The following is a 23,847-nucleotide window of genomic DNA, read 5'->3' on the forward strand; positions in this document are numbered from 1 at the left end:
TTTGACATTTGCAATGATGTGACTCAAAAGCAGTGTTTGGTAGCATAAGTGACGTTTCTCTGTCTGACACTTGTTGTCTAGCTGTGGGGCACGTCTTCTGAAACGTTAAATTCGGGACCATTAGCCTATCGCTTGTTTCAATTTGGGACCTTGCAGTCGGAAATGTAGTTTGTTTATTCAAAGTCTCACGTCCAATGTTGCCTGGGCTATTCAAAGCATCAGTTTATTGCACATACTTTTCATGTAATTTTGAATAGCCACTACATACCCGTGTTTGTTGGCGTGTTGTTGCAAAATCCGCATAATCATTTTATGCAAGCAAACATACAGGAAGTCTTTATTGTTTAGGTCAGAGATGATAATCAAACATCTTGCATTTTAACCGTGATTTAGTGCTGCCAAATCTCCGCTTATCCTCTCTCTGGTCCTGCGCAGTGCTGTCAGAGGGTGGCTATGGTAGAGTGGAGAAAGCCAACGTGTGCTTCTTTTACCGATATATAACGATATATTTAGCTTTTCTTATCCAAACAATGTCAAACTATGCACTGCACTTACTTATGCCAGTAGCAAGACACTACTCATGCCAGTAGCAAGACACCTGCCAAGTTTGAAATCGAACGGACCAACGACACGCAGACAGACAGACAGACGTTCCTGCAATTTATGGATATAGATGCGATGGCTTGTTTGTTGGGATAGGCATCCGACAACGAGTAGGCCTCGGGGCAAAAGCCAGGTCTATCATTAGTCATAATTCTTCAAACCCTGACTTGTGAATCTAAAGGTCTCCACCCACTGTTGGTCAGTGAAGTAGAGCTATAATCGGGCCTTAAAATGTAGGCCCGACAAGACCCGAGCCCCACAGAAATCAGCCCGAGCCCTGACCGAGTCCGAGACTGACAGCTTTTTAAAAGCCCGAACCCGTTTACAGCCCGACATTATTCAAATGTCCGCACGCACGCAGCTCTTTTGCCTTTTGTCAAGAATGAGTAACATTTGACATAATTTATTCATGACTAACGTAGCCTAGGCCACTTGGAAGTTGGAACAAAGAAATAAAATAGCCCACGTCCTCTCAGCATTCTGAAGTTTGCGGGAACTCTCCCATACGCAGCCCCGACATTAAATAGTTCTTGCTCCAGCTTTTCAAACCCCTCGCCATTTACGATATTAAAAGGCCTTTAGAATGTCTTTACAGCGAAAGCTGATACTTCTCCGTAACCATTTGTTTCACCTTTGCAGGGTTTGATTTTGTTGCTGTAGCCTAACAAACGATGTGATCCTGATGGGCACTGACTATGGGGGGTTTTCCTGCCATTAATAAAATTAAAATGAACAGTGAAATTAAAATGAAAAACTCGTTTTGCCATTTAATTTTCAAAGTGTCAGTGCAATTATCCTGCCAAAATTAAAAATAAAATGAAATATATACATTTGGCTTTTAATTTTCCTGATAAACACGATACATTTGTGACAAAAATAAAAATAAATTGAAAACGTCTATTTGTCGTTTCATTTTCATTACCATCCTGGTATATTACTGCCAAAAATGAAAATGCAAACTTCACTTTGACTTTGCCTTTTCCTGACAATGCGCACAATGTATGCCAAAATGATAAATAAAATGAAAACTGACACCTGCTTGCGATTTATTTTCCATTTCTCGATTTTCATTTTCATTTTCAAGTTCACAACATGCAAATGAGCTGCATTGTTAATGAGATGTATGTGGGTGGCGCGAGCCTGCTCAATTCGTTGGAGAGGACAGTACGGCGTAGAATGCAGGAGCTTGGATTTAGGTGATGAACGTAGGCTAATGTTAACGTTTATGCTATGTGTTCAACGGAAAAGGTCGTAAAACAGCCACTCTCTGATTGTTGCCAGCCACAATTGCTGTGTTAAATTAACGTTATATTTTCCCAATGTGTTAGTTCACTGGGTTTTCTAACTTGAACACATAGCATAAACGTTAACATGCTGTCATTCCTAACTGCACATAGGCTGTAATCGTCTCGGCAGGGATATCCTTTTGATTGACTGATTACATGTTGTCTGCTTTTTTATCATATACAGTCAGCTATTTGAACCTAAGTTATTTCAGTAATTTTAAATGCTGGTCGAAGGTTGAGTCACAGCCGAGAGCAATAAAACGGTAAATAAGACGGATTTACTGGCTACCGATTATATCTCGTGAACAAACTCTTGCATAAACTGTTGTTGCTCGAGGCTTTGGATTATCGGACTCTATAACCTTGATCGCCAAACTTTTCTGTCAAACGTTAACGTTAAACGTTAAGCCAGTATCAAGGGCTGCAAATAATACTGGGCCAAGGAAACGATATCTGGAAGAAGAAAGCATCAAATTCCTTCTAACGTCTCTCAAAACTAGTGACTCAATATAAAAGTGAGATCTTCTCAGATTACTTACCCGCTACCTGTGTTCGAGTTATCAAGGAACTGCACGATATCGCTGTTGCTAGCCAACTAGCAAACAAACGTTTAAAAAACAGTTGACACCGGCGAGCCATCGCCGCGACACGATGCCTCCCCTCAGCTGTGCACCAGGCTGCGACTCATGCGTCCTTCTCAGCGAAAAGATAGTGGAACTCGAAGCCAGAATAGCGACCCTCCATCAGATTGAGAAGGATGAACAGTTCCTCGACACCATTCTCTCCGTAAGTAACGTTACCTCTCTTACACACACAAATGCCAGATGCCCTGATTTCACTCTGTCCTCCAATACTTTAACCATGCCATGCACTAATGCAACTTCTGTCCCTGTTGCCTCTCCCCGGCCTCTGCTGAGAACCAAGCCTGCTCTGCTGGCCAGCTCCACTCCACACCAGCCTGAGCCATGGCGTAGAAGCAAGCATCACAAGCACGGCAGACGGTCCGGACGGCACTCAGGCCCAGCCCAACCTATCTGACTGGAAAATCGCTATGCCATTCTGACCCGAGGATGAGGAGCCCCTCCAGCCCGAGACAACCATCCTGGTCCCTCCTCAAAGTCGGCCCCCCGACCCCCTCCTCCCGGACCTCATCAACCTCCACCCTGGTCATCGGCAGTTCCATGGTTAGAGACCTCTGCATTCCCCCATCATGTAGCGGTCCCTCCAAGGTCTACTGCTTCCCTGGTGCCAAGGTCCTTGACATCCAGCAGAAACTCCCAAGCATCCTGGCCCGCCACACCAAGGTCAACAACATCATCGTACACGTGGGCACGAACGACATCAGAGATAAGCAGTCAGTAGCACTGCAGGAAAACTACAAAACTCTCATCACCACTCTGATGGGCACAGAAAAGGTGCTGAGAGATGGTCCAGACTGTTCGATCTCCACACCTGGCTCAAACGCTACTGCGCTTCCCTAAGCATCCCCTATGTCAACAACTGGGGCTTGTTCTGGGAGAGGCCCAGTATGCTGAAGCGTGATGGTCTCCACCCAAACCAACATGGAGCCAGGCTACTCTCTGACAACATAGCGTCCACACTGAGACATTGACATTCTGTAGAAAATATTACAGATTCACGCCCCCCAGGTATTGATTCGAATGGCATTATACATGTGGATGGGTCTGAGAATGTTTTCTGCAGGGTAACATACAATACTACTACCATAGATCAAGCTGTGTCGTGCAATAGCATGACTTATGCTTATAGTTCTATTCCAACGTTGATTTCTACCCAACGTATAGTAAAAAGAAAAGACAAATTTAAAACTAGAAACCTAACAAATATTCTTTCCATACCTCAGCATATTCCTCAAAAAGCCAGAGGCATTTTCAGCTAACATGGGTTTACTAAATATAGGTGCACTTACTACCAAAACCTTTGCAATCAATGATTTTATTAGTGAAAAAAAAAATTGATTTTCTGTTTCTTGTTGAAACCTGGCTGACTTCAGACAGCGAAGCTGTTCTTGTTGAGACTTGTCCCCCAAATTATAATTTCTTCCACTCAATTAGACAAGGCAAACGAGGTGGTGGAATTGCCTCCATTCTCTCAAACAAATATAGTTGCACACGAGTCAACTTTTGGCTAATTCGCTTCCTTTGAGTATATTGCCCTCACTCTGAAGGCTGACCCAGTTGTACTTCTATTAACCTTATACCGCCCTCCTAAACTATGGACTGGCTTTCTCGACCAGTTTTCTGAACTTATGTCGCTCATCATCACTAGCTATGATCGGATAATTGTAAATGGCGACTTCAATATTCATGTCAATAAGACAACTGATGCTAAAGCCAGTAAGTTCCTTAATGTGTTGGACAGTTTAGAGCTAAAGCAGCATGTTACAGGACCCACCCACAACCTTGGCAACACCCTCGATCTAGTCATTTCCAGAGGGATAGAAGTCACAGACTTATCAGTAAATGATATAAATATGTCTGATCATCATTGTGTATCTTTTAATATTGTACTACATACTCCAAAAATTCATCCCGAAATTGCAATCAAATCGCGACTCTTGGACATTAGAGCAGAACAGCAGTTCATAGCTCTTATAGACTCCATAAATGTAGATATTTTACATCATCCCATTGATCAAATGGTAGAGGCTCTTAATCGTGAATTAGGCGCTCTGCTTGACAGAGTGGCACCCTTAAAGACTAAAAAAAAAAGCCCTGTAGCAAACTGACACCTTGGATGAACGAAAATATCCATGATCTAAAAAAGATCATGTAGGAAAGCTGAGAGAACATGGAGAAAAAAACTAAGTTACAGGTTCACCGTGCCATTCTAAAAAAAAAAAAAATGCAAATTATAATAGAGCTATTCGAATGAGAGGAGGAACCACTTCTCTAAGGTAATTGCTGAAAACAGTGGAAACTCTAGGGTGTTGTTCTCTACCATTGATGGGCTATTGCATCAAACACCTTTTGATACACTCAGTCAGGCATCCTCTCTAAGATGCGAAGAATTTGCAGACTTCTTCAAAAACAAAGTCATTTCTATAAGGGAGGCTATTGGTAACACAAGTAATATGTTTGATAGTACACCCAAAAACAGCCCCCAAAATTAAGGTCCTTTAGCACTATTACTCAATCTGAGCTTGGTAAAATTATAACTCAAACCGGCTCCTCAACATGTGTTTTAGATCCAATCCCTACTACATTCCTCAAAAAAATATATGATGGCTTAGCTCCCTTTTTTTTCAAGGTAATAAATACCTCATTAGAAACAGGTATATTTCCAACTGCTTTTAAAACCGCTGTTGTGAAACCTTTACTTAAAAAAGTCAAAACTTGACCATACCAATCTGAGCAACTACAGGCCTATATCAAATCTATCGTTTTTGAGCAAAGTACTTGAAAAAGTTGTTTTGCAATCAGTTAAATACCTTCCTCAACGAAAACAGTATCCTTGAAAAATTCCAATCAGGTTTTAGATCAAATCACAGCACAGAAACGGCTCTAGTAAAGATAGTCAATGATCTCAGACTAGCTACCGACTCAAACAAAGTCTCAATCCTTATTCTTCTGGATTTGAGTGCGGCATTTGACACCATTGATCATAGCATCCTAATTCACCGCCTTGAAGTGGGTGGGTCTCTCTGATAATGCTCTAAACTGGTTTCAAACCTACATTACTGGCAGAGATTTTTTATATCAGTCTAGGAGATCATGTATCTGAAAAACATGACTTGCCTTTTTGGTGTGGCCCAGGGGAGCTGCCTTGGTCCCCTGCTATTTTCTCTATATATGCTCCCATTGGGAAACGTCATAAGTCAGCATAATGTAAACTTCCACAGCTACGCAGATGATGCCCAATTGTATCTTTCTGTGGAGCCAACTAACCCAGATGGCCTTTGCTCCCTCACTGCATGCCTAACCTCCATTAATCAGTGGATGAGCAAAACTTTTTGAAACTAAATGATGACAAAACAGAGGTACTTCTGGTTGGACCAAAACTAAAGCGAGATATTATTCTTAGTAATCTGGGGAACTTGGCACACCAGGTCAAACCAAAAGTAACAAGCCTCGGTGTCATCTTAGATGCAGAGTTAAGTTTTAAGCCCCATATCAGTAAAGTTACTCAGACAGCCTATTTCCACTTGAGAAACATTGCCAAAGTGCGGCCCTTTTTAACTCAACAAGATGCAGAAAAAAAACTAATTCACGCCTTTATCACTAGCAGGTTAGACTACTGCAATGCACTTTCACTGGTCTTCCCAAAAAACATCTAAAGAAATTGGCACTCATACAGAACTCTGCGGCTAGACTTTTAACTAAGACTAAGAAGAGAGAACACATCACCCCTGTGTTGGCTGAACTGCACTGGCTCCCTATTTCCTATAGAATTGATTTTAAGGTTATGTTAATTACTTACAAAGCTCTGAATGGCATAGCACCTTCATATATCTCTGAGCTTTTAATATCTTATCAACCACAAAGGAAACTTAGATCATCCAATTCTAATCTTTTAATCGTACCCAAAGTGCTCCACAAACAAAGTGGAGAAGCTGCGTTTATCCATTATGCCCCCAAACTATGGAACACCCTGCCTCTGTACATCAAGCAGGCGAGTTCAGTAAATAAAAATAAAAAAGATCTGAAAACATACCTGTACAGGAAAGCTTTTAGTTAACTCATCTTATCCTGTAGACTACATTTTCAGATTATTCTACATCTGCTACTATTGAGGGCGCAGCCAGCCAGAAGCAGATGGGCTCCCCTATTAAGTCAGGTTCTGCTCAAGGTTTCTTCCTGGAATATGGGAGTTTTTCCTTGCCACAGTTGCCATATATAGCGTGCTTGTGGGGGTAAGAGGGTTAAGGCTGCCAGTCTTATGGCGTCATTTTCTATATTTTTGATATGTTGCTGAGTATAACATAAACAGCAAAGAAAAGTGATTGATAATGACTGACTGACTATTATTGTGTTACATGCTTCAAATGTAAAGCACTTTGAGCTGCATTCTGTGTATGAAAGGTGCTATACAAATAAAGCTTTATTATTATTATTATTATTATCCTGCCTGGGCCGGCCTATGATAATAATAATCCAAAAATAATTCAGTGGAAATGCATGGATTCCAGTTTCTTCCAGTAGCAGCAACTGGAATCCATGCATTTCCACTGAATTATTTTTGGAATCTGATCCCTTTATCATACCTGTTCATTCTTACTCGTTGCTCGACTTATCGCGGACTAAATTCAAGATGGCTGCAAACGCTAAACTTCGGAAGGTACTGTCTGTATAAATCGCCTTGTAAGTAAACTACCAGTGCTTTTTCAAAGTTCTCAATGTCTCGTTTTAAATGTCAGGGCCCTCGGAAGTCTACCAATGAAGTGTGGAGATACATTGAGCCTCGTAAATGGGTGTAAAACAGTGGTTTATTTGCATGGCTTGCCCGATGCCGAAGCACCACTATTGAAAAAGCTGTTGGTAGCATCGGCTAACTAGCGCCAAATTTTGGAGTGCAGGGGACAAGCCGAGATGGGCTATGAGACATACATTCACACTCGGTATCATGTTTCAATACACTTTAGGTCAATATCACACCGGAATTCTCCTTTAAGTGGTGTTAATCGGTACTCACTGACGATTATGAAGTTGATTTGTTGAGCGGGGTTAACCTGTGCTGCTCACATAAAAGGGGCGGGTTGCAGCGCAAGTCACCACTTTCAATGATGACGCGATCACCTTATTTTACGGATGAGGAATGCACAATTATTATGGCATTACATTACATTACATTTGGCTGATGCTTTTTTAGCCAAAGCGACTAACAACATGGTAAACAGTTTAAGTTTTAGAGCAATTCTCAACAATTTTAGGACAATTTAAAAACATTACAGTACAGTAAGAATAAGTGCATCAGTGAGTGCTGTTTTTAACAGTTACTTGTCAGTTTAAGACGGCTGGTGAGTGCTAGGATCAGTAAGACTTGTTGTAAGTGTTGCTATGAGAGGAGATGTTCTCTAAAGAGCTGGGTCTTCAGGAGTTTTTTGAAAATGTGACAAGTTATGAGGAATTAAAACCACTCTACGACAAAAATCAAATACGTCGGCAGTGAGCAAAGCAAGGCTGTTGGCAACGTATTACAGATCGGGTAGCCTAAATGCCTAAAAGTAAAGTTTTATTCCCACATGTTCTTCAAATATGTGTTACGGAGGATTAGTATCTTACGGAATGTCTGAAATGAGTTGAAATAATTAAATAGCCTAATTTGAGTTTATAGAAAGGCCTACAGATGCAACCCAATTCAGAAGTGGGCATATAGATTACAGTAATAAGGATAATTGAATGTTTAAGTAGCCCCCATTGACTGATTTAGTGTATGCCTAATCCTGTGAACATTTCAGATGCAACACCATTGCCAAACGCACATGGCAGCAGGTGAAAATGAAACACAAAAACATTATTCAGAATAGTAGGTTTATATAGTTATAGCTTGCATTAATATTTCTTAATTATGAAAACATGTAGGCCTAGCTTATAGCCTTCACTTGGCCTCTGTTTTACAGCTAACAAGAAACAGGTGTCTTTGAACACTACTGTAGGAGGAAAGGCACCAGAGTGTTTTACAGTAGCAGAGGAGTTGGCCATCGCAAATAATAGTGGAAGGCCGATTATGGAGGGGGTTGAGGGAGGCATTCGGTCGGATTCTGGTGCTGTGAAAATGTGTAGCCTTTATGTGCAGGGTACAGTAATATGACATTCAATTCAACAAGTTTGTTAAAATGGTGATTTTTATTTATTAGGCCTACTGTAGGCTATGTCCGATTTATTTTAGGCTATTCTTGCTCAGATGTTCAGCATACTGTAGGCCTATGTCCGATTTATTTTAGGACATACAGTATTCTTGCATCACCGATTGAATACATGAATGTCCACGTACGGGCATTGCTATGAGACGTCTTCCTAGATCATCTGACAAAGATAACGAATTCCCTCGGCTGACAATCTATATCTTCATAGAGAATATCGTCCGGGTAGGCTATATATATTTTCTGTGTTATATTTTGTGTTGATACAAGTCTCTAAAACCCCTCGCCCCTCGAAGAGTCCCTCACGATTTGGCGCCTCCAATGTCGTGATAATGGATCATCCAGGTACGCCGACATGTCTCGAGAAATTGTTAGTGGAGGGGTGGTACTTATAAAGGGGTGTGGTTAACGGAAACCTCGGGTTAACCAAGAACATAACCTGCTCGAGCAGGTTTGAGATGCAGCGAAATTGCCATGGCAGCATACCTCGTTAAAACCTATCCGCCTTTCAGAGTAATGGGTTAATCGGAAGTTACGCCACATATGATCAAGTTACTCTCGAAGTTACCCAGATAAGCCAGAAACCCCGCTTCGTAGTACAGGCCCATGGTTAGCATAGTTAACATTGTTAGCATGCTAGTTAGCATAACTACTAAAAATGATTAGCTAGGTTAGCTAAGTCACATGGTTAACATTGTTAACATAACTACTAAATATGAATAGCTAAGTTAGCTAAGTCACATGTGATATTTTATGTGATATTTTACCTCATATTTTTGCATTTTCATACACTGTATTTCCTTCAGGAAATGCTTTTCTAGTTTAGCATGATGCATTACTGATGTGATCTTTATTTAGCATGATGCATTACTGATGTATTACTGATGTATTCTTTTATCCAAGGCGACTGTAAATATTATATTATTGGCCACACACACATGCTCATTATTGGCCATACACACACACACGCTCATTATGTAAATATGTTATTGGCCATACACACATGTTCATTATGTAAGGAGCCAGTGTTGATTAAGCAGAACCATGATCCATCTAAAAACATAATATATCTCCATTCACGGTAACACAACACCACCTATTTCATGTGCACACACACACACACACACACATAAGCAAGAACAGCTTGAATGATGCAAGAAGCAGAGCTTTAATGCAGGTCACCCATCCAGCCTTCCATCTCTGCATTCCAACCCTGCTGGCTACACACACCACTAAACAATCCCACATTATACAGGACAGGAGGGCTGTACAACACATATAAACAATCCCACATTATACGACAGGAGAGGATGACTGTACAACACAAAGGCTTAAAAATATAGATACTCTTTTCATAATCTCAACCATTTCTGTACAAGTGTTTTAAAATATTTACAGGGACACAAACATTTCATAGAGAAGGACACCAGGAAGTGGAAGTGCTGAGAGGGGCGGGGCTTATCCAAAGAGGGCGGGGTTATGGAGCAGGACCACCAGCGCACAACCAGCTGAGGGCGACGTCGAACCCGTCCCGAATACACCAACGCCACCCCAACCCCAACGCCAGTGCCGCTCAGCCAGACGGAGGCCAGGGCGGAGAAGCAGCGTTGCCATGGAGATGAGATGATGGGATGGTCTCTAGCATCGGGCCACAGGGTTGCCATGGAGATTAGATGATGGGATGGTCTTTAGCGTCGGGCCACAGCGTTGCCATGGAGATGAGATGATGGGATGGTCTCTAGCGTCGGGCCGCAGGGCCAGCAAGGAGGCCCAGGATGGATGAGAGACACTGAAGCTTCTCCTTCACCACCTCCGGCAGCTTCTCATTCTCCTGATACCTGAAACACACACACACACACACACACACACGGGTTAGGCACACACACAGCAGCTTCTTATTTTCCTGGTACCTGAAACACACACACACACGGGTTAGGCACACACACGGCAGCTTCTCATTCTCCTGGTACCTGAAACCCATTTTCATATAAAAGGGGAAATTCGGCCATTTTTAGTCCCAAAATCGTTTTCCTTAGGGTCACCCCGAAGCATAAACCCCGACAAAAATGGCCAAGCTGGAGCCCAGCCCTGGCTGCCAGCGCTTCGAAATTAGCTATAACGCAAGCAATGGGGGCAAGCGATTTTCGGCCAGCGAAATTTCGCCTCAGGGGCGTGACAGCCAAACCGCTAACCTTTTGACTGCAGTATCTAGCCAGTGGTGGCTAGCGAGCTAATTAGGCTAATCAGCTAGTTCAAACGTTTAAGTACTTTCCAGGGGTCTTTATGCCTCGACTAAGTTGATGTTGCCTATAAACAACAATTCATGTTCATAGAAACAACAATGTCAATAAGACATAATATATTTCATACCTGTGTTGCAGCATGTAGCCTAGCAGTCTAGCAAGTCTGGTTTTCATGATCCCCAAACCCTTCTGAACATTTCAGGTACATTTTTAGCATTTTTGAGCATTCCAGTCTGGAGAAAATCAACCTTATATCAGGTGTGCGCCGGTTATTTATGCAGCTGCTGTTGGCGGTTGCAACGTCACGCTCGTCAATACGTCATCGACACGCCTCTTTATGCAGACAGGATTCGATCCCCATTTTGCGCCCATAGACATGAACTACGACGAAGTATCTTGCTCCGCCTTAACAATCTTTGCTAGCAGTTCGCCTGTCAGCTAGCTAAAAAGTTTGAGTGTTTAAACTAACATATATAGAGGTCTATTTAGTGGTGTATGTGCTCTGACTAAGTTTGTGTGGCATATAAACCGCAATTTGTGTTGATACAAGTGCCAATGTTCGTGTAGAAACATTTTAATCACATACAAATTTTCGTGTTACAGCTCAGGAAGTCTCCGCCATCTAGCAGGGCTCTACACTAACATTTTTTTTCAGGAGCACTTGTGCGCCCAAGTTAAAAAATTTAGGAGCACAGACAAAAATTTGGGCGCACAGTCAGTTCTGTACTTAACTTACACATAATCTAACATTATACTGCAGCTAACAGTTAAAACATGCTAGTGCACCAATTTCGAATATTAAGAATGACTGACAGCATTTAGGCTACAGGAAACAGGATTTTAAAGATCAGTGCCTACTTTTTTTCAGTCTGTTCCTACATTTTGTTAATGTAAAATAATATAATACCATATTTGCATTTAGCCTGTATATCAAGTATCCTGCCAAATGTAGGCCAATTTATTTATTTGTGAATCCATCGATAGCTAAATCAAATATGCTGACTGCATACTGCCTAACACTACTACTAAAATAGTACATTTTCTCTTCCACCAAACCCAACATAGGCTAATCAAGGATATATGTTTTATACTTTTAGTTTTTATTTGAAATATCTGCATTGATGGGGAAAGTAGGCAAACGTTAGGCCTACTTTCGTTTTGCACTTCAGCTTGTATTCGGTGTAAACAAACAAGCATGCGTGGAAGCCTGGAGTTGTAGCGTTCTATCATACCTTTGAATAAAATGGGAGTATTACGGGAGGCTACTTTTGTGCCGGTTCGCTACAGCTATATTTTGCATATTCCAGCCAATACGCCAACTGGGCTAAAAAGCATGTTAGGTTACCTTTCCTTCTCTCACTGCATTCTCAGAATCTCATCCTGTTCCTCCTATATCCAATGAATTCGATTGGATAGAAGAACTAATTTCTTCAATCTTTGCATCTTGGCTGGCTAGTCTAACTTTCTGCTTTTCTCACGCTCTTGGATTTGATAGAAGCGACTACTAGCGAGTCACAACGAAACTGCTAACGTTGATGGAGGTGTAGTTTTTATGATGCATTCATAGCGTGATTCTATGGTTTGCACCAGTAATGTTTCTCGATGTTGCGGTGTATTTTGTAGACAAACATTGACATGGTTAGAAGTCATTCGCATCCAGTCGCCTAAATATTTTTTACTTTTCGACGGCATCATTTTTACTCGCATGTGCGAGTGAAATGGGCGCACTGTAGAGCCCTGTCTAGGTCAGACTTTTTTGTAACTCCCGCCTCCAAACACAAACACGCCGGACCTGATTGGTTCTCGAATGGTCCTCATTTAAATAAAGTTAAACTTTTAAAACTTTTGTTTAGCCTGCCTCGGCGATTAAATCTCATTTAAGCCCAACTAGGGCTTAATTTCCCTCTCCATTCAACCTCAAGGAGATGACCGCAAATTTCGATTGTGTGGAAATCTTTTCTCTTTCTCCTCTCCTACATCTTTTCATTAATTATCTTTTATTGGTTCTCTGCTTCAGTTGCCAAAGCAGCGCTGGTTGAAACCACTGGTTCATAGCTGGATATCTAATATATAAGATAGCCCCGCTGTTTAGTTTCCCCACGGCCTAATGTTATCCCCACGTTTGCCTAATGTGATCCTCACGTCGCGTTTGCCTAATGTGATCCTCGCGTTTGCTAATGTTATCCTCGCTTTTGCAACTTGTAATGTGCTGATAAAAAACAAGCGTGTTCGAACGTTAGATTAGCCATATTGCCATAAGTTCTCTGAGTAGTTTGGTCGCCTCGATTGACAGTGATACAAACTTAGCAGGGAATGCGCTAGTTACAATTTCAACGTGGTTCATGATGGTACCGACTGCAGGAACACACGCACAACCAAAAAACAATATAGGGTTATACGATTAGGTACAATATAGGGTTATAAGGTTAGGTACAATACACCAACCAATCTTGCATATCCCTCTGCTACTCTCTTATGGGAAGTTTTCAGATCTGCACTCTTAGAATAGGTTGGCGACGCTTATCAGCGATTTAGTCGTGGCCAGCATATTTGAAAATATCGGCCAGAAATTTTCGCAGATGGCCGATGGCAGCAAAAAAGGCCCATATCGGCCAATACCGATAGCCTGCCGATATATCGGTGCATCACTAAAACACACACACACACACACACACACGCACATAGACGGGTTAGAAACAGACACACACACACAAAACACACACAGATGCACACACAGTGCTGCAGAATGTGCTCAGTCATGTCTGTGTGTGTGTGTGTGTGTGTGTGTGTGTGTGTATGGTTACCTGGTGGTTCGTCCCTCTGGTGATGTGAATGTGATGCAGGAGACTCCAGCCTGAACCACCAGCTGAGATCCATCATTAAACTGGACCCACACCTCACCACTGGTCAGCTGGAGGAGCGCACACAAACACACACACGCAAACACACACACCATAAACTCATTAACATGATACATTAACATCTACAAGCATGAGGAATTCTAGCAGGCTGTCTGTGCGTGTGAATGTACCTGTGAGGCCCAGCCGATGTTTGGTACGAACACAGACTTGAGGACTTTGCCTGCACTGTTGCATCCCTCAAGGCTGGTCTGCAGGGCGGCGCTCTTTCCCACACTCACTGCTGTCAGGTCTGACCCACCATACGAGATCATCTAAACACAGACACACACACACAGAGAGAGACTGGGGTGAGTGAGAGTGTCTGTGTGTGTGTGTGTGTGCCTGTGCGAGCGTGCGTGTGTGACAGACTTACAGATGGTGTGATATGGGGCTGAGACGGGCTCACGCACACTTGAGCAACTTCTGCAGGGGCCGGCTGGGAGGAGTTGGGTTTCCTGCACACACACACACACGTATAGAAAGTAAGACAGACACAGACATACACACACACGTATAGAAAGTCAGTCAGACAGACACATACATACACACACACACACACACACACACACAGAAAACAGTTAGCATGTCCTACTCCTTATTTGAGCTGCTTTTGTAATATTCACACCAAGATGAACAGCACCAGGTCCGACTAATAACATTTCTGTTGGACGGCCAGTCTGACCAATAACACTTCAGCTGGACGGCCAGTCTGACCAATAACAATTCAGCTGGGTGGCCAGTCTGACCAATAACATTTCAGCTGGACACTCTTGTCACTGTTGAGTCACCAGCTGCAGAAAATCACCGCTCTCCATCACTGCAGTCAGCAGTCAGCGTAGCCCGCCAGCTAACGTTATGCTTGCAGGCCTTGCTAACATTACGCTTGGTAGGCCTCCCCTTGGCTAACGCTATGCTTGCAGGCCTAGCCGCCTTGGCTAACGTTACGTTTGCAGGCCTAGCTGCCTTGGCTGACGTTACATTTGCAGGCCTAGCTGCCTTGGCTTACTTAGGTCAAACAGAACTACCTCAGCCATTTATTGGCCTGACTTTGCACTATTATATTGACTGTCTATACACAATTTCAACCCAATTTTGCTGCTCTTATTTCTTCATTGTATGTGCCTTCTTATTTACTTATTTTTTGTTTACTTGAATGTTATGTTTGTCTGTGGACTTAATTGGTAAAATATGTCTCGTCTTCACCGGGGGATAGTGAGAAACGTAATTTCGATCTCTTTGTATGTCTGGCGCATGTGAAGAAATTGACAATAAAGCAGACTGACTTTGACTTTGAAATAAAAACGAAATATATAGGGCTTTCAGATATAACCCCTGGAGTATATGCGGAGGTTTGTCAAACGGATGTCCTACCGTTCGGATGATTCAGATATAATGCTAACCTGCGGACCTTATACGGACCTATGTGTGAACGACATACACGCACATTACAAAATCTCTGTTTGGTTGTCGAGCGAGGGGTGGGGGCTTGTAGAGTTCACAAGAGGCGAGATATGACGCAGAATATATGCGGCCGCTGTCACAGCTGCTGTTTGTTTACAACGTGTATGCATTATATACCCTCTATTGCATGAATTATCACCTATACTTTGAAAAAATGTTTTAAAAGTACTTTTCTTACTTAAAATGGATCAAATAAAGGAAATTTTTTAAAAAAGTAAAAAAAAAATTTTTTTAAAAGGGGTAGTTGGTAATTTGTTGCCATATGGCAACAATGCTAAATCGTGGAAAATGCTGTCAAATCCAGCATTTTCCATTTCATTACAAATCTTTTAGAAATTAACTAAATTAAGCTTGCATTATTAGTTATGCTCTAATACATCTAGTTATAAACCTAACATAATACAAATTCAACTGTATTTTGGGCAATAAAGTGATAATGTCATGGTAATATTGTCATAGTGTAGTCCGCCTTGGAAAATAAATAGCCTTCCTGTAGGCACATAAAGTAATTGTTTTGATCAAAACCAATGTTTATATTAAATAATGTCATCATTTAGATTACTTTATTTCATTTAGATGACTTTCAATTTCGAAATTCATAGGGTTATATTGCAGTCAGAGGACATATTCAACTGTAGTGAGACCACATAGTCACAGAGCCCTGCCCCTCAGAAAGTGTGCCAATCCATGCCATACACACAGAGAGACATAGGTATCCTTCACATATCCCCCTGACAGCCTTTCCCTACCCTGTAAAGCCATGCCTTATCCATATTTGGGGTCACACACACAAGGGTCAACCTAACGTAGGGGTCTCCGGTGTGGGTCATACTACAGGCTCACACTGGGCATGCCTTGGATGGCTCCACAGCAAGCCAGCCCACTTTTTACACCATTTATAGTGAGAGGAGAGAAGTGTCACCCCATTTGCCCTTGGACTTTGGGCCTCTGAAGTGTTAAAGCTGTAGCTAAAGAGACAGGATGGGTGACTGCAGCCGCTATCTGCTACACATCAATGTTTTTCTCCTCATTACTGCATTATAGCTAATCCTGACAGTTCTTTGGTGGAAGAGTCAACAATGTGCTTTTATCTTTCCCAAAATCCCAAACAAAAATGGTGAAAACAGCATGTCTAGTTGACTGTGTATTGAACAACAAACAAACAATTATCCATAGATAATTTGCAAATTGGTAAACATTTACAATATCCTAAAAGACTCCAAAATTTCTGAAATTACAAATAAAAGTGTAAATAATGTTTTTTTTTACTTCAAAATATTGTCAAAAGTTGTATATATTCCCAGAGTATCCTAGTGCAATGCAATCCTATGATACCATTAATTTGAATGGACACAAAAAAGTCCGTATTTGCATACTGTTGCCACATGGCAACAATTATATTTTGCCAATTTACAAAAAACTCATTATATATAAACTTGTTTTAATGATACATTGTTCATGTTTACATAGTCCAGATAGTGTTTTAATTTTTTTTTCAAAGAAATTATGCATAAATTCTGAATTTTGACCATCCACAGGTAGCGGACAGGTAGTGGTGGTCACAGAGGTACCTCTCTGTAGAAATAGGAAGTACTAACAATATATCCTCATCATGTGACCTAACAATTATTTTTTTATACCAAAACTAAAATCCACTTTTTCACATATGAATAGTAAAATATATATGGTTTTGTGTTACTGCCCATTAGAAACACTAAGATAAATTAATTGTTGCCATATGGCAACAACATGCAATAGAGGGTTATGTAGGCTAAAGAAGAAAAATCTATTGTGCGTAGGCTAATACTTGAAGTAGTCACGTAAGTGCGCACTTCAAATTGACCTACAGTATTTGTACGTGTCCTTCGAATAAACACATTTATCTGTTTTCACCGTTATGTAGCAGATTACTTGGCTATGGAACCCCAAATCTGGTTTGCGTTGGAGAGAGCATGCACAAACTTTATGGTACCAGCCAATTCAGTAGGCTAACTCAAGACTTCAAGGCCATCACATAGACTACAACGTTTTTAAGCGACAAACAAAATTCATAAAAAAACATAACAGTGAAGTGGTTTGTTTTTTCATGGTTTATTTTCCCAAAAGCATCCTCTCCCCATGTGTCTATTGCATTTACGTTAAGGAGCTTGGAACAAAGTTGGGTTTTCTTAGTTTACATTTTCTCTAGGCATATTTATGCTTAACAAATATCAGCGAGCTCAGCAGTGAGGTCATGAGAAGGCTATCAATGAACAGAAAACCGAGCGTGTTGGCTAACAATTTATTAAATACTCCCGTTATTGTCGTCAACAACATCGCTGTAGGCTACTGCCTTTTCAGCGCCTTCTGCTTATGATGATTCGGTCTTTTGAATTCGTTTGTCCTTGCCATGCAGTTGTAGGCTACATCAACGTGTCTCTAACGTTCCCTTCAGGTGTTCTATCACAATGCTGTCTGCCCTCATGGACAGTAGCTCCGTGATCTCTGCATCTTTCCAGGTCGGAGATTTTCTGGACAGCACTATGCCACTCCATCATAACACTGGCATTTAAGTCAGATTTAACCACATGGACGCACGAAAGAAACGTCACCGACACGCCCTCTCACTAGGTGTGAATTTTAATGTTCTACGCCTCGTTCAGACACAGCTCATTTACATAATGTCCGGAGGAAATACTAGGGGGGAGCAGTAGAACAACCGGCTAAATTCGGACTTCCATATGACCATTTATGTCGTTCAGATATACGGGCCCACCGTTTAACATCCGCCGAACCTCCGGTCTTACACGTATGTCTGAAAGGGCTTATAGATTATCTCATGATTTGTTAAAAGACGCTGCTTATGTCTGGAGCTCACGCCAGACTCAGCACATTTCTGACGCAGTGTTTGCAAACATAAAAAAGCTCTATAGCAGTCGCCCTGGTGGGCCCCACACACGTGCGCACACACACACATAACAAACCTCTATAGTAGTCGCACTGGTGGCCCACGCCCCTTATTTGGAACAATCGGATATGGCGAAAATCAAACATGATCTTGTGTGTGTGTGTGTGTGTGTGATTACCTGCCGATGGGGAAGAATGGAGTGTGTGTGTGTGTGTGTGTGTGTGTGTGTGTGTGATTACCTGCCGATGGTGATGGGGAAGAAGGGTGTGTGTGTGTGATTACCTGCCGATGGTGATGGGGAAGAAGGGTGTGTGTGTGTGTGTGTGTGTGATTACCTGCCAATGGTGATGGGGAAGAATGGAGTGTTTTTCCCACTGCGCTGCTCCTCTGCACTGATGGCTGCCTCCAGAGAAAGACACATCCTGTGACCCTGATACACACAGTAATGAATATTTATACTTATGCCCACTATAGAGTGAGTGAGTGAGTGAGTATGTGTTTGTGAGTGAGTGTGTGAGTGCGTTACCTCCTCTGCCAGTTCCACGTAGCGTCGGCTTTCAGGGCTAAGGCCGTTAAGCCCCGCCTCCCCCTTCACCGTGTACGATTTGCCGCTCTTCTCCACCACACGCTGCAGCTCCGCGGTCCTGTGGGTCTTAGCGCCTACACACACGCACACGCACACACGCACGCACGCGCACACGCACACTAGGGATATTAATAAATAATCGATGATCGATTATTTGTCATTAAGAAATTAGTCGACTGAATTCGAAACTAAATGAATAATCGTTAAGGTCTCGCACAACAGCACAGATTTTGTGTGCAGAAGTGGAGAGTTAGGCCTACCAATCTATATCAATGAGAGTTACCTTAAAGAACTGGAGAGTTACCTATCTACACAGATGAGAGTTACCTCAAAAGATAGCCCGTCAATGAAGCCCGTCAATGAAGCCCGTCAATAAGAGTTACCTCAAAGATAGCCCGTCAATGAGATCCCACAGAGTGGTGATCAACGCAACAAGATTCCCGATGTTTGCTAAATTGGCACGGCACTATCTATAAGTGTAGGTTATATGCGAAGGCCTACCCCCAAACTCTCATCTGAGCGAGTATTTTCAGCAGCCGGACTGACAGTAAATCGATTGCCACACGCCTCACCCCAGAACATGTAGATATGGTCATTTTCTGAGTGAGAAAATATAGACTAACACAGCTGTAGCTTTAGGAGGTCGCTGGTTAAGGCAGTTGTTTAATTAAGGTCATATCAGAGAATGTCTAATAAGGCAGTTGTTTAATGGTCATATCAGAGAATGTCTAATAAGGCAGTTGCTTAATGGTCATATCAGAGAATGTATAAGGCAGTTGCTTAATAGTCATATCAGAGAATGTATAATAAGGCAGTTGTTTAATGGTCATATCAGAGAATGTCTAATGGTCATATCAGAGAATGTATAATAAGGCAGTTGCTTAATGGTCATATCAGAGAATGTCTACTAAGGCAGTTTCTTAATGGTCATATCAGAGAATGTCTACTAAGGCAGTTGCTTAATGTCTACTAAGGCAGTTGCTTAATGGTCATAACAGAGAATGTCTAATAAGGCAGTTGCTTAATGGTCATATCAGAGAATGTCTACTAAGGCAGTTGCTTAATGTCTACTAAGGCAGTTGCTTAAGGGTCATATCAGAGACTAAGAGTCTACTAAGGCTACTAAGAGTCTACTAGGCAGTTGCTTAATGTCTACTAAGGCAGTTGCTTAAGGGTCATATCAGAGAATGTCTACTAAGGCAGTTGCTTAATGGTCATATCAGAGAATGTCTAATAAGGCAGTTGCTTAATGGTCATATCAGAGAATGTCTAATAAGGCAGTTGTTTAATGGTCATATCAGAGAATGTCTAATGGTCATATCAGAGAATGTCTACTAAGGCAGTTGCTTAATGGCCAACAGGTGTCCAGTTCCAGCACTTTTTTAGCGTGGCCTACATGTTGCGTTGCAAAGCAACCGCTTGCCAATAAGTTGTCGTGACGATCCAATACAGTTTAAAAAATTGAATGGAACATAGCATTAGGGCATATGGGGCATTGGAGCATTATGGCATTAGGACATTAGGGAGGGCATATGGGCATTAGCATTAGGGCATTATGGCATTAGGGAGGGCATTAGGGCATATGGGCATTAGCATTAGGGTATTATGGCATTAGGGAGGGTATATGGGCATTAGCATTATGGCATTAGGGAGGGCATATGGGCAGTAGCATTATGGCATTAGCATTAGGGAGGGCATTATGGCATTAGGGAGGGCATATGGGCATTAGCATTATGGCATTAGCATTAGGGAGGGCATTAGGGCGGGCATATGGGCATTAGCATTATGGCATTAGCATTAGCATTAGGGAGGGCATTAGGGCATTAGGGAGGGCATTAGGGCATTAGCATTAGGGAGGGCATATGGGCATTAGCATTAGGGAGGGCATTAGGGCATTAGTATTAGGGCATTAGCATTAGGGAGGGCATTAGGGAGGGCATTAGGGCATTAGGGAGGGCATTAGGGCGGGCATATAGGCATTAGCATTAGGGCATTAGCATTAGGGAGGGCATTAGGGCATTAGCATTAGGGAGGGCATTAGCATTAGGGAGGGAATTATCATTAGGGAGGGCATTAGGGAGGGCATATGGGCATTAGGGAGGGCATTAGGGCGGGCATTAGCATTAGGGGCATTAGGGAGGGCATATGGGCATTAGGGAGGGCATATGGGCATTAGGGAGGACATTAGGGGGCATTAGGGCATTAGGGAGGGCATATGGGCATTAGGGAGGGCATTAGGGCATTAGGGAGGGCATATGGGCATTAGGGCATGAGGGAGGGCATATGGGCATTAGGGAGGGCATTGGGGAGGGCATATGGGCATTAGGGAGGGCATATGGGCATTAGGGAGGGCATTAGGGGGGGATTAGGGCATTAGGGAGGGCATTAGGGGCGGCATTAGGAAGGGCATTAGGGAGGGCATATGGGCATTAGGGCATTAGGGAGGGCATATGGGCATTAGGGAGGGCATATGGGCATTAGAAGCACACCTCCAAGTCAGCGCTGGGTGTGTGTGTGTGTGTGGGTGTGTGTGGGTGTGGGTGTGTGTGTGTGTGTGTGTGTGTGTGTGTGGCGTACCATCGTAGAAGCACACCTCCAAGTCAGCGCTGGGTGCGTTCTCCATCAGCATGCACTTGCCGTAGCTGGTGTACAGTGTCACTTTGGGCGTCTTGGACTTCACCAGCTGCACAAACTTAGTGGCGTACTGGTACTTCTTCCAGTACTTCTCTACAAACACAAACACACACACACACATTAGCGCACACACACACTTGGACTTCACCAGCTGCACAAACTTAGTGGCGTCCCACGTGTTTGTGCATGTGTACCTGGGAGGTCCTCCAGGCTGCAGATGAGGATATCTTCTGGGTGTGTGTGTTTGTGCGTGTATGTGTGTGCGTGAGTATGTGTGTGTGCGTGTGCATGAGTGCGTGTTTGTGCGTGTGCATGAGTGCGTGAGTATATGTGTGTGTGTGTGCGTGAGTATGTGTGTGTGCGCGCGTGAGTATGTGTGTGTGTGTGCGTGTGTGAGCGTGAGTGTGTGAGCGTGAGTGTGCATGTGTGAGTGTGTGTGTGTACCTGGGAGGTCCTCCAGGCTGCAGATCAGGATGTCTTCTGGGTGTGTGTGTGTGTGTGTGTGTGTGTGAGCGTGAGTGTGTGAGCGTGAGCGTGCATGTGTGTGTACCTGGGAGGTCCTCCAGGCTGCAGATCAGGATGTCTTCTGGGTGTGTGTGTGTGTGTGTGTGTGTGTGTGTGTGTGTACCTGGGAGGTCCTCCAGGCTGCAGATCAGGGGCCTGTACTACGAAGGGAGCTTAACCTACCCAGATGTAACCCAGGGTTACTTTGTTAATCCAGGGTTGACAAAACCTGGTTATCTTAAGTGGTGTTAATCGGGTACTCTGACTGATTATGAAGTTGATTTTGTTGAGCGGGGTTAACCTAATTGAGTTTGTCTTGGCGTTCACATAAAAAAGGGGCGCGTTAAAACCCACTCACGACAAAAATCAAAAATCTCCGGGCAGTGAGCAAAGGCTGTTGGCAACGATTGCAGATCGGGTAGCCTAAATGCCTAAAAGTAAAGTTTTATTCCCACATGTTCTTCAAATATGTGTTCACCCGGAGGATTAGTATCCCACGGATGTCTGAAATGAGTTGCAATAATTAAATAGCCTAATTTGAGTTCATAGAAAGGCCTACAGATGCAACCCAATTCAGAAGTGGGCATATATAGATTACAGTAATAAGGATAATTGAATGTTTAAAGTAGCCCCTATTGACTGATTTAGTGTATGCCTAATCCTGTGAACATTTCAGATGCAACACCATTGCCAAACGCACATGGTGAAAAATGAAACACAAAACATTATTCAGAATAGTAGGTTTATATGGTTATAGCTTGCATTAATATTTCTTAATTATGAAAACATGTAGGCCTAGCTTATAGCCTTCATTGGCCTCTGTTTTACAGCTAACAAGAAACAGGTGGGTCTTTGAACACTACTGTAGGAGGAAAGGCACCAGAGTGTTTTACAGTAGCAGAGGAGTTGGCCATCGCAAATAATAGTGGAAGGCCGATTATGGAGGGGGTTGGAGGGAGGCATCTACGGTCGGATTAAATTGCTGTGGAAATGTGTAGCCTTTATGTGCAGGGGCATACAGTAATATGACATTCAATTCAACAAGTTTGTTAAAATTGTGATTTTTAATTTTATTAGGCCTACTGTAGGCTGTGTCCGATTTATTTTAGGCTATTCTTGCTCAGATGTTCAGCATACTGTAGGCCTATGTCGATTTATTTTACGGACATACAGTATTCTTGCATCACCGATGGAATACATGAATGTCCACGCATCGGCATTGCTATGAGACGTCTTTCTAGATCATCTGACAAAGATAATCTAATTCCCCTCGGCTGACAATCTATATCTTCATAGAGAATATCAACCGATAGGCTATATATACACATTTTCTGGCGGTTCAAAACCCTCGGCCCCATGAAGAGAGTCCTCACGATTTGCGCCCAACGCCGCATGGATCATCCAGATGCGCCCGACATGTCGGGAGAAATTGTTAGTGGAGGGGTGGTACTTATAAAGGGTGTGTTAACTGTCTCTGCTAACTAAGAACATAACCTGCTCGGAGCAGGTTTGAGATGCAGCGAAATTGCCATGGCAGCATACCTCGGTTAAAACCTATCCACCTTTCGTAGTACTTCCGGTTAATCGGGAAGCTACGCCTATCCACGCAGATCGTTACTCGGTTACCCAGATATGCCAGTAACCCTGCTTCGTAGTACAGGCCCCTGGATGTCTTCTGGGTGTGTGTGTGTGTGTGTGTTTGTGCAGGTGTGTGTGTGTACCTGGGAGGTCCTCCAGGCTGCAGATCAGGATGTCTTCTGGGGGTGTGGGCGGCTGGTCGAGGACAGGAAAGCCGCGTCCGTCATTAGGCTGGTAGATGGTGACCTGCACAATGACCACACTGGATTAACAATACACATGCTCACACACACACACACACCTGCACAATGACCACGCTGGATTAACACACATGCTCATGCT

At 42.8% G+C, this 23,847-nt stretch overlaps 1 protein-coding gene across 1 annotated transcript in view; it reads right to left on the reverse strand.

Annotated features, from left to right (window-relative positions):
- Positions 1-9,859: 9,859 nt before the first annotated feature.
- Positions 9,860-23,847, reverse strand: part of plk4 (polo-like kinase 4 (Drosophila)) — a 21,136-nt gene continuing 7,148 nt past the window's right edge. The window contains 8 exon segments of the mRNA XM_048264731.1: positions 9,860-10,550; positions 13,760-13,866; positions 13,987-14,127; positions 14,229-14,310; positions 18,539-18,633; positions 18,730-18,863; positions 21,367-21,516; positions 23,649-23,751. Coding sequence (XP_048120688.1) covers positions 10,451-10,550; positions 13,760-13,866; positions 13,987-14,127; positions 14,229-14,310; positions 18,539-18,633; positions 18,730-18,863; positions 21,367-21,516; positions 23,649-23,751 — 912 coding nt within the window. The 3' untranslated portion in view covers positions 9,860-10,450.

The sequence above is a fragment of the Alosa alosa genome, chromosome 1 (genome assembly GCF_017589495.1).
Source record: "Alosa alosa isolate M-15738 ecotype Scorff River chromosome 1, AALO_Geno_1.1, whole genome shotgun sequence".
Taxonomy (NCBI): Eukaryota; Metazoa; Chordata; class Actinopteri; order Clupeiformes; family Clupeidae; genus Alosa; species Alosa alosa.